Source organism: Schistocerca piceifrons, chromosome 1 (assembly GCF_021461385.2).
Source record: "Schistocerca piceifrons isolate TAMUIC-IGC-003096 chromosome 1, iqSchPice1.1, whole genome shotgun sequence".
Lineage (NCBI taxonomy): Eukaryota > Metazoa > Arthropoda > Insecta > Orthoptera > Acrididae > Schistocerca > Schistocerca piceifrons.
The window spans coordinates 855,684,476-855,697,046 of NC_060138.1; the positions used below are offsets into that span (position 1 = coordinate 855,684,476).

Here is a 12,571-nt window from a genome sequence, read left to right on the forward strand (position 1 = left end):
TGCTGTACAGAGCATTGGGAATCACCTGCTCACTCTTTATTTTACACATCTATGAAAGAGGGAAGTATGCGACCACAATTTGGTGATCTACCTTCCCTCACACTTCTAACATCTATCCCCAACTTTCCACCCTGTTACAATCCCAGACCACAGTTTACCCCCTAGTACCATTGTGCTGTATTTAGATGTGGTATACATATATAATATTTGTTCTTAACTCACTACACTTAACAATAAATGTTAATTTTATACCATTTAAATACTGTTTTTAATAATCTGCAGTTTTGCCATCACTGCAATGCAGAAACTATTAGTCTTACAGAGAAAATGGATGGGACCTGTTTTTGTAGGAAATTTAATGTAGTTTAATTTTGTACTAAGAATTCATTTTGCTAGAAGCTACAGTTTTTGAGACAGTCAAGAAAAACACAAAAAAGAGACATTTGCTCACAACCCACTGGTCAGAATTTTTAGTATGTTGTTTGTGGCACTCCCACCTACTCCTGTACAAAAGTTTGTGAGTACATCAATATTTTTCCCCAGATGACATTTTTTGGTCTTTGCTGACTGGGCTATTATGACAAGAGTCATGGGATACCTCCTAATATCATGTTGGACCTCCTTCCATCTGGCAGAAAATTGACGTGCTATGGACTCAACAAGTCATTGGAAATACCTTGCAGAAATATTGAGCCATCCATAATTGCAAAAGTCTTGCCAGTGCACAATTTTGTGCACAAACTGATCTCTCAGTCATGTCCCATAAATATTCGATGAGATTCCTGTCAGATGATCAGGGTGACCAAATCATTCACTTTAATTGTCCAGAATGTTCTTCAATTCAGTTGTGAACAACTGAGACTTGATGACTTGGTACATTGTCATCCATAAAAATTCCTTGTTGACAACTTGGGTCCATGACTTCATTGGGTCTGTGACACACTTGAACCCTACCATCAGCTCTCATTGACTGAAATTGGGACTCATCTAACCAGGCTATGGTTTTCCAGTCATCTAGGGTTTGACCGATATGGTCACGAGCTCAGAAGAGGTGCTGGAGGCAATGTTGTTTTGTTAGCAAGAGCCCTCACATTGATCGCCTGCTGCAATAGCCCATTAATACCAAATTTCGCCACACTGTCCTAATGAATAAGCTCGTCATACATCCCATATTGATTTCTGCATTTATTTCAGAGTGTTGCTTGTCTATCAGCACTGTCAGCTCTATTCAAGCACTGCTGCTCTCTGCCCTTAAGTGAAGGCTGTCAGCCTCTGCATTGTCTGTGGTGAGAGGTAATGCCTGAAATTTGGTAGTCTTGGCACAATCTTTACACTGTGGATCTCAGAAAACTGAATTCTGTAAGATGTCTGAAACTGAATGTCCCATGTGTCTAGCTCCTACTACCATACCACATTTAGAGTCTGTTAATTCCTGTCATGTGTCTGTAATTACATTGGACACATTTTGATTTGAATCACCTGAGTACAAATAACAGTTCCATCAAGGCCCTGTCATTTTATACCTTGTGTACACAATACTACTACCAGCTGTGTGAGTGCGTATTACTGTCCCATGACTTTTGTCACCTCAGTGTTTGTTCCATTGCTTTGATAGCTTAGTACTTAGTGAATTACATTGCTTAGGGCATCCATTTCATTTTTATTAGTAATTGGGAATTTTAAAAAAATTAGAAAAAGATCTGGGACAATTCAGGAAAGAAACACGACATAAATTTTATTCCCAAAATGTAATGGACATAGACCCCTCCCCCATGAACCATGAGCCTCGCTATGGTGATGTGGCTTGCATACCTCAGTGATACAGACAGCCATACCATGGGTACAACCATAACATAGTGGTATCTGTTGAGAGGCGAGACAAATGTGTGATTCCTCAAGAGGGGCTGCAGCCTTTTCAATAATTACAATCTATATAATTGACTGATCTAGCCTTGTAACATCTACCAAAATGGCCTAGCTGTACTTGTACTGAAAGCAAGGTGAAATTAAAACCGTAATTTTTCACGAGGGCATGAATCACTACTGTATGTTTAAACGCTGATGGTATCCTCTTTGGTAAAAGGCAAAATACTGACATGCATTCTTTACAAAAGCATGGAAAAACTGGCAGAAGCTGACTGTGGGGAAGACTGCATTGGGTCTGTGAGAAATGCATGAACATGTGAGGAAATACTGACTATACAACTTATTTTAGAAGATGGGTTAAGAAAAATAAAACCTACATTCATAGCATTTGTAGACTTAGAGAAAGCTTTTGACAATGTTGACTGGAATACTCTCTTTGAAATTGTGAAGTTAGCAGAGTTAAAATACAGGGAGCGAAAGGCTATTTACAGGTTGTACAGAAAGCAGACAGCAATTGTAAGAGTGGAGGGGCATGAAAGGGAAGAACTGGTTGAGAATGGAGGGAGACAGGATTGTAGCATATCCCCACTGTTATTCAATCTATACCTTGAGCAACCAATAAAGGAAACCAAAGAAAAATTTGGTGCAAGAATTAAATTTCAGAGAGAAGAAATAAAACCTTTGAGGTTTGCCAATGCAATGTAATTTTGTCAGAGACAGCAGATAACTAGGAAGAGGAGTTGAATGGAATCGACAGCATCTTCAAAGGAATGAAGTTAAAATGGGTGATGGTGAGGAAATTAGATTAGGAAATGAGGCACTGAAAGTAGCAGATGAGTTTGCTATTTGGGCAGTAAAATAACTGATGATGGCCGAGATACAAAGGACATAAAACAAAGTATTTCTGAAAAACCTAGAAGACATTAGAGGCTTCTGAAGGATGGTGCTACAGAAGAATGCCGAAGGTCAAATCGCTGGACCATGTAACTAATGAGGAGGTACTGAACAGAGTTGGGAGGGAAGATATCTGTGGCACAACTTGAGTAAAAAAGGGATTGTTTGATGGGACACGTTCTGTGACATCACTGTATCAGTAATTTAGTATCGGAGGAAAGTGTGGTGGCTAAACTGATACAGGGAGACCAAGGGATGAATACGGTAGTTATTCGGAGATGAAGATGCTTGCACAGGATAGAGTAGCATGGAGAGCTGTTGGAAATTAGTCACTGGACTGAAGACCGCAACAAAAGCAACAATGGACATGAATGTTTACCTTACTACCATGCACTCAGGTGATCACAAATGACTTTTAACATTTATTCTACTGTACTGTTGATGTACTTTCCACTTTTATGTATTTTATCACTAAGTGTGTTTTCCTTTTGACAGTTTGTAATAGAAGTGAGCTTATGATAACTCAGTCAAGTGTGTTTTGACAATCAGCAAGGCCTTGACTGTTTCAACTTCCATTCTGGTGTTTCTTTTTTTTCATCTTAATCACAAGTAGTTCAGAAAGTAAAACACACATAATTCTACAGTTTCTCTGTTACCACTGATAAAAGGAAGTTTCCTTTTTTATATTTCTGTTAAAATTACATTTTTTATTTGTCATGATATGACAGCGACTACACAGATTTAAAATTGTTCCACGTCCACAATAATATCTTCAGGCTGCTTACAAGAATGGAGATGGAAATTCTCGCTATCTAAACCAACCAAATGCAATTTAACATGAATCGTTACTACCAACAGTGCAAAACATTAGCAGTCACTAAACAAAGATTATAGAGCAAGTTGTACGAGTGGTACATGCTAATGTATATAGACTATTAAGGGAAAAATGCACCACCAAGAAATTATCTGAATGGGATGGAAACTGGTAGATGTGATGTACATGTACAGACACACAGATTATTAGAATTTCAGAAAATAGGTACGTTTTGCTCAAGAGAAAGAGCGTCACAAATTGAGCAATCAGTAATGTGTTGGTCCATCTCTGGCCCATATGCAAGCAACTATTGAGCTGGGCATTGATTGATAGTGTAGTTTGATGTCCTCATGAGGGATATCATGCCAAATGTTGTCAGATTGGAGTGCTAGATTGTCAACATTCCAATCTGCCAGGAGGATCCTGTCCATAATGCACCAAACGTTCCCAATTTGAACGAGATCCGATGATCTTGCAGGCCAAGATAGCGTATGGAAAGCTTGAAGACAAGCAGTAGAAAGTTTTGCCGAATATGGGCAGGTGTCATATTGCTGAAATATAAGCCCAGGATGACTTGTCATGAAAGGCAACTAAATGGGACACAGAAAATCGTTGAAGTACCACTGTGCTGTAAGGATGCTGCAGATGGCAACCAAAGGGGTCCAGCCATGGAAAGAAATGGCACCCTAGACCATAACTCCTGGTTTTTGGGCCATATGATAGGCGACAGTCATGTTGGTATCCCACCGCCATCTGGGGCACCTCCAGACATGTCTTCACTGGCCATCAGAGACTCATCACTGAAGACAATTCTACTCCAGTCAACAAGATTCCAGGCCAACCAAATCCTACCTTGGTCAGCAAGGTCACCAGATCTCTTCCCAGTTGAGAATGATTGGAGTATTATGGGCTGGGCCTACCAACCATCCCGCGATTTTGACAATCTAACGTACCAGTTGGACAGAATTTGGCACGATATCCCTCAGGAGGACGTCAAAAAACTCTGTCAAGCAATACCCAACTGAATAATTGTGTGCACGTGGGCCAGAGGTGTATCAACACGTTGAATTATGTGCATGTGGGCCAGAGATGGACTAATGCGTTATTGGCTCTGGTCCAAATGGCTCTGAGCACTATGAGACTTAACTTCTAAGGTCATCAGTCCCCTAGATCTTAGAACTACTTAAACCTAACTAACCTAAGGACATCACATACATCCATGCCCGAGGCAGGATTCGAACCTGTGACCGTAGCGGTCGCGCGGTTCCAGACTGAAGCGCCTAGAACTGCTCGGCCACACCGGCCGGCTAATGCGTTATTGCTTGCTCAATTTGTGAAGCTCTTTCTCTTGGGTAAAACTTAGGTTTTTTTTTCTGAAATTGTAATGATTTGGGTGTCTGTACATGTGTATTACATGTACCGATTTCCATTCAATGCGGATAATTTTTTCATGATGTCTCGCTTACTTTTTTGTCGTAGAGTGTATTTACACAGTAAATTGCTAGCGTAAAGTACTTTACCAGTCAGAATCACAAAAAACGGGACATTTGAGAGTCTCCAAAAAACTTTCAGAACGGCGGGACATTTTGGAGAAAAATGGGACCATCATGGAAAAACTAGACTTGTGGACATCCTAATGTTGCTGTACATACTGGGTTCTATTAGCAATGCGACTCATCACACATCTTTACAACAAACATTACTTCTTGCCATGTAGTTAACAAAAATTTTCATTCCTTGAATCTAGATATTGTAGATAATTTGTAGGGGAATTGGTTGGCTAGTGAGATAAGTTTTTAATTTTTTGAGCTCGTGAAGAATCCCAGTTCATTGTTTTATGTTAGATAAACACTAGACAAGAAGGCAAAATCTACATGAAAATTAAATTCGTGTGTTGTATTGTGATTATATACATCATAGTTTAGCAGGAACTGGTTTTTACTATCAGCAGTAAAAGCCATTAAAGAGTAAATGTATACGGAGTGAGTGTAAGAATTCAAAATCCTTAAAAAGGATTTTGCAAGACATATGGTACTTTACTCAATAACTTACCCACTAGTTCCGCTGACTAAACACTTTATTTACTTCAGGTGCATTGCCTCAGAAAGAAACTCTGTAAGACAACAATGAGTGAAAATGTGCAAATTAAGTTGGTCAACACAGCTTCTCCACTGTAGGCCTACGTCGCACATGCAAGTATTTCCCACTTCATGCTAATACCCGTCTCGTCTGACGTGCATGATGCTCTGTGAATGAGCTGCAGAAGTAGAAGAAGTAGAGACAAAGTTGAAATTCTGAACCCGAATGATGTTACCCCAACTTGTGAGTGTTCCCAGATCTGTGGATTTGGAATCCATGTACTATAGCTTCTCCTAAGAAATTTGAAGGCCAGATTTGACGGTGATCTCATAAAACTTTTCTAGGGTCTATCAGGCTACAGTGGTAATTATTGCTAGGTCATGGACAAATCCAAGACGTTTGATGCTAACTGTTTTAGTCTTGTTCCCATATTTATATTCCAAGTATTTCGTTCTGCCATATTTTGATGCTCTTATTTAGCGCCATATTGAAAATGGATGGAGATAACTAGTCATGTTGCCTTATGTCAGTTTTTCTATCATAAGATGTAGAGGTTTCGCCCATGAAATTTACAATTAAGGTTGTATTTGTTGACGTCTGTTTGATTAAGCTAGTTATATTGTTATTGTATTAATCAGAGCGGTGCCAGGCGGCCGGGTTCTAGGCGCTTCAGTCCGGAACCGCGCTGCTGCTACGGTCGCAGGTTCGAATCCTGCCTGGGGCATGGATGTATTTGATGTCCTTATGTTAGTTAGGTTTAAGTAGTTATACGCCCAGGGGACTGATGACCTCAGATGTTAAGTGCCATAATGCTTAGAGCCATTTGAACCAAGAGCGGAGCCATCAGCAGAATTACAGGATCTTTACATCTACAAAAGTGGTGACTGTGTGAATCTCGTGGTGGTGCCGCACTATCATTATGAGATTGCAGTTCTGTTCTGCTCAAGATTTGCGTTCTTGGAAACCCGCTCAGTATTCACCCATCTTCCATTCCATCTGTTACTGTAATCTGGTAACGGGGCATGATGGAATACTTTGCAGGTGATTGGCAGAGCAGAAATGCCTCGTTAATTTTTTGGATTTGTCCTGTCTCCTTGTGAGTGAACGCAGTTTTTGAATCTCTCATATACTCACAATGATGGCTTGTAGTCTGTTAAGAGGAGTTTGTCTCCGATGTTGAGTAATTCAGCAGTTACCGTTTTCCTGGCGCTTTGCTGCTTTTGAGGCGTAACATTTTGATAAAGTGTCTCACCATGACAGTGGAAATAAAACTTTGTTTGAGGAAAATCTGTCCAACTTTAGTTTTTATGTAGCAGATTCACAGTTGCATGTTTCCTGTAAAATAGACCTAACGATTCAACATATCAGAATTAGAATTTGTGAATGAATCGAGCGTTCCATCTGGACGACGGAAACAAATATCTGGGGGGAGGAGGGGGGGGGGGTAATACAGTTAGCTAGGTCTTCCCTAAAAGTCCTGTAGAAATTTCGTGTGTTCTGTTTGAAGTCATTATCAATTTCGTCCAATCTGTTGAAGTGGGACGCGCGCTTAACTCCTCTGTGTTCTATGGATGTCTTCTTCTGCATTTCTAAGAAGTTTCACCAGTTCTCTGGACTTTGGTGGCCATTCCAATGTTTCCAGACTCTGAAGCAGAATTCCAGTGTTCTATCACGTTCAGAATTACACCACTTGTGTTTACATTCCCATGTTGAGTTTGTCTGCTGAGTCTTTGAATGGCTTCATGAAATGCAACCGTTTTTTTTTTTTTTTTACGACTGAATTACATGAACGTTTCACAGTGGTGTAACTGGTTTCGACCAGGCAGTTGTCAGCTTCCGACAGTCAACAGATAATACAAACATTTATTGTATAATCTATGAAACGGTGCCAAGTAAATAAAAATGGTTCAAATGGCTCTGAGGCTCTGAGCACTATGGGACTTAACATCTGAGGTCATCAGTCCCCTAGAACTTAGAACTACTTAAACCTAACTAACCTAAGGACATCGCACACATCCTTGCCCGGGGCACGATTCGAGCCTGCGACCGTAGCGGTCGCGTGGTTCCAGACTGAAGCGCCGGCCGGCGCCAGGTAAATACCTACGTAACGAAAAAAAAAGAGTAAAATCATACCTAAAGAAGCTTACTCAAGAATATACTTTCTATCCTCCCACAATAAAATTGTGGAGGGATTGTTTTTGAACGAGGAAACTGAGTCGTCTTGTACGTTGTTTCCCTCTTGTGAAATTCAGTTACTCCACTTCCCACATAAAGAGATGACAGTTCTTCGATAGGCTCCACTAAAGCTGTGTCTGTGAAACTAGTACATGAAATGTCTGCGAGCTACGCACCACTTCAGCGGCATAGGTTGCACTGCCGAAGCGCAGCCACACGCGGGTGTTGGGCGACTGCCAGGAGCGCGGCACGAAGAAGCGCCGGTCGTACCAGACAAGACCCACGTGGTCGCGCACCTCCTTCAGCTGCGTCACGTCGTTGTAGCTGGCCGGTACCGGCATCGCCAGCACCTCTCCTACCTGCAGACATTCAAAATTGGTCAGCTACACCGACAGTACTGAGCAAGAAGTTTAAAAAGGCAGCTGTAATACTGCCGAAGTTATTATTGGGGGTATCACACTGCACTCAGGACTACATTCCTTGCAATTATAACAGTATACTTTTCTATTTTTTCTCAGAATTGAGCGAAAAGAATGTTGCAGATCATGCTGATTAAAGGCTTTGAAAGACTGTTGTTACTTGACTGGATTTAACGTTGTCCATAAAGATTTTTACAATGCAAAATATTGTATGGTGTCTATAATTACTTAAATGACGGAAACAGTAGAAGAAGAAAGGTACAATATGATGCCAAGGTATAGCCTACATGTTCCAAAAAGCTTGCCGTCAAGCTTCAGGTCTCTGATCGGTCTATGGAGTGGTGAGTATGTGATGTGCAGTGGCATGGTTATCAGCACTCTTGCTGAATAAGAAAATATTACTCCAGAATGAAATCTTCACTCTGCAGTGGAGTGTGCGCAGATGTCAAACTTCCCGGTAGATTAAAACTGTGTGCCTGACCCAGACTCGAACTCAGGACCATTGCTTGAGTAGCTCAGTGGCAGATCACTTGCTGGTGTAAGGCTTAAGTCCCGAGATCGAGTCTCAGTCCCACACACAGTTTTACTCTATCTGGAAACATCTCCAGGCTGTGGCTAAGTCACATCTCTGCAATATTCTTTCCTCTAGGAGTGCTAGTCCAACCAGTTTCGCTGGAGAACTTTTGTGAAGTTTGGAAGTTAGGAGACGAAAGCTGTGAGGACGGGTTGTAAATCGTACTTGGGTTGCTCGGTGTAGAACACTTTCCTGCAAAAGGCGAAGTCCTGAGTTCAAGTTTTGGTTCGGCACACAGTCTTATTTTGCCATGAAGATTCAAGAGTAAATGCATTTAGGGAAACAAAGCACAGCAGTCTCATTCTGTGATGGTGTTACATGGGCACATACCAGCTGCTTTTTAGAGGATATCTGACAGCACCAAAGATTAGGACATTGAAGAAGTCCCTATCCCCAGGACAGATTTGTTGAGAGAGACAACCCTCCCAGCCTCCAGCAATGCCAACATTGCTTCTTCGACTGTAGAGTTGTTAGATGTTGGCATTGATTAAAAGCAATCCCGTCTGTCACTGTGGAGCTAACATTGACGGCAGAGTGCTGTTTTGAGTTACGAAGACAAATTAAATGAATATGGTACTACGAGAATGGAAAATAACAAAACTGTATGTTTTTGGGAGGAACGAATAAATAAGTTTTTTCCAGTATACCTTCACAAATGAACGAGTCCACTATTAAAATGGATGAAATTAAAACGATCAATTGCATTATACTCAGATTAATAGTTATTAGCAAAGGCAGATTTCACCTGCAGGGCACAGAGCAACCATTGTAATTACTGTACATATAAACCGTCTCAGGTTGCGTATTAGGCCGGCCGAAGTGGCCGTGCGGTTAAAGGCGCTGCAGTCTGGAACCGCAAGACCGCTACGGTCGCAGGTTCGAATCCTGCCTCGGGCATGGATGTTTGTGATGTCCTTAGGTTAGTTAGGTTTAACTAGTTCTAAGTTCTAGGGGACTAATGACCTCAGCAGTTGAGTCCCATAGTGCTCAGAGCCATTTGCTGCGTATTATTTGATTTGTTTGACTAATAGGTCCCATCAGAAGCGAGCACAAGCATTTTTAAAAATTTTTACTTTTTACTGTCTAGCCGCACCAACAGTAGAGACTTCTAGCTTGTGGATGTTACTAAATATCGAGTTGAGATACACGAACGGAGAATAGTCCCTGTCAGAGCACAGAAAAGGCAAATATGTTTCTCTCTAAATGACTGTGACAGAAAAGTGCGGAATCAGCTGGCTCAATCTTCATTCTGAATTCCTCACCAAAGGTTTTGGCATGCGAACACAATCACGCTCTTTTAATACAGAACATTCTAAATCGTTTTACACGGTCACTCTTTGTAGTTAAGCCTTAAAATTCAGCATCTCACTGTCACTGTCTGTGTATGTCGCTCCCACTGTGTACGATTTCTTCCGTTAATTTACAGTATGTACTACTGCTACTGTCTCCTCTCTCGCTTAAGCTGTCTTCTTTCGCCTTTCTTTCCTTCCCACTGCCACGGTCTCCACCATACGTAAGCAACTCAAAAATTCTGGTGGTCCAACTTACTTTCCCCCTATACCCACATGTTTAAAATTTCGGTCCAAAATGCGTCCTTCCCTGTATCTACTGTTCAACTTCACTGGCCTTAGAGTGTCTGAACCCTATGTATAGTCTCCACTCACCTGTATTTTTCATTTCCACTGTCTCCCTCTCTTTTGCTTACACGATTGCTATCTTCGTCCATCTCTCTTCTTTTTTCACTGCCACTATCTCTCACTGACCGTCACTATCACCTCTCTTTGCTCCCACTGTCATTGCCTTCATTCATCTCTCTTTCTCTTTCACTGCCACTTTCTATCTCTCACCGTCTCTGTCTTCTCACTCCCACAGGCATTGTCTCCTCTCTCGTCCCCTGAAACTGTCTCTCTGCTACTCTTTTTCAGCACAAAAGAGCACAAATACAGTCCTGCTCATAAATTAAGGACAACTGCAGAATGTGGTGCCACACAACGTGACACTACACGAAACTGGCGCTAATAGCATAGGCACATAGGAAACACACACGACACAGATCTGTAAGTCCACGGTATTGGTGGTAAGTTGAGACAACCGTCCCGAAACACGTGTGCTACAAAACGCAACTGTTTCCTGCGCATGTACCCCGACATCAATATGGGATATTATCACCACGCACACATACACAGGCCGCACAACGGGTTGGTATACTCTGGATCAGGTGGTCGAGCAGCTGCTGGGATATAGCCTCCCATTCTTTCACCAGTGCATGTCGGAGCTCCTGAAGTGTCCTAGGGGTTTGAAGACGTGCAGCGATACATCGACCGAGAGAATCCCAGACGTTATCGAAGGGGTTTAGGTCTGAAGAACAGGCAGGCCACTCCATTCACCTTATATCTTCTGTTTCAAGATACTCCTCCACGATGGCAGCTCGGTGGGGCCGTGCATTATCATCCATCAGGTGGAAGGTGGGACCCACTGCACCCCTGAAAAAGCGGACATGCTGGTGAAAAATGACGTCCCGATACACCTGACCTGTTACAGTTCCTCTGTAAAAGACATGCAGGGGTGTACGTGCACCAGTCATAATCCCACCCCACACCATCAAACTACGACCTCCATACAGGCCCCTTTCAACGGCATTAAGGGGTTGGTATCTGGTTCCTAGTTCACGCCAGATGAAAACCGGCGAGAATCACTGTTCAGACTATACCTGGACTCGTCCGTGAACATAACCTGGGACCACTGTTCCAATGACCTTGTACTGTGTTCTTAACACAAGGCTTTACGGACTCTCCTGTGACCAGGGGTCAGTGGAATGCACCTTGCAGGTCTCTGGGCGAATAAATCATGTCTGTTCAGTCGTCTGTAGACTGTGTGTCTGGAGACAACTGTTCCAGTGGTTGCGGTAATGTCCCGAGTGAAGCTACCTGCAGTACTCCGTGGCCGTCTGCGGGCACTGATGGTGATCTTGTACACTGTGGACGTCGCGTACTGTAGGGCCTGGACACGTTTCCTGTCTGCTGGAATCGTTGCCATAATCTTGAGATCACACTCTGTGGCACACGGAGGGCCCGTGCTACGATCTACTGTGTCTGACCAGCCTCCAGTCGCCCAAGTATTCTAACCCTCATAACGTCATAAATATGTGTTCTTTGAGCCATTTTCAACACACAGTCACCATTAGCACGTCTGAAAACGTCTGCACACTTACTCGATGCACCGTACTCTGACATGCACCAACACACCAATGAGTATGTGAACTGCTGCCAGCGTCACCGTGCGACGACCGCAGGTCAAATGCACCGCATGGTCATACCCCGAGGTGATTTAAACCCGCAAACCGCCAACCAGAACGTTTTTTCATCATGTATCAGCGTTATCCTTAATTTATGAGCATGAGCGTAAGTTCGCATGCCAAAATTTTTGGTGAGGAAGGCAGATGAGAACTGAAGCAGCTGGTTCCCCACTTCTCTGTCTTAGTCGTTTAAAGAGAAACATATTTGCCTTTTTATGCTCTAAAAGAAGCATTTTCCTGCTGGTTCCCTTCTTTTACCCATTGTGTTGCTTACATAAAACGTATACAATAGTCAGTAAAGTCTTGACAATTTACTTATAGAGTTCATACAATTAATTAAAGTTATTTATCTTGAGGCATATAGATAACGAATAAATAGGCATAATTTAAGGTTAACACAAAATTGTTTCCTTTACATTCTTTCTGGATACTTTGCTTATTGATCGCAGCTCACT

At 42.2% G+C, this 12,571-nt stretch overlaps 1 protein-coding gene across 1 annotated transcript in view; it reads right to left on the minus strand.

Moving 5' to 3' along the window:
* Positions 1-12,571, minus strand: part of LOC124775974 (beta-glucuronidase-like) — a 114,052-nt gene that overhangs the window by 77,974 nt on the left and 23,507 nt on the right. The window contains exon 2 of the mRNA XM_047250818.1: positions 8,005-8,187. Within this exon, the coding sequence (XP_047106774.1) occupies positions 8,005-8,187 (183 nt within the window). The remainder of the gene's footprint in view (positions 1-8,004; positions 8,188-12,571) is intronic.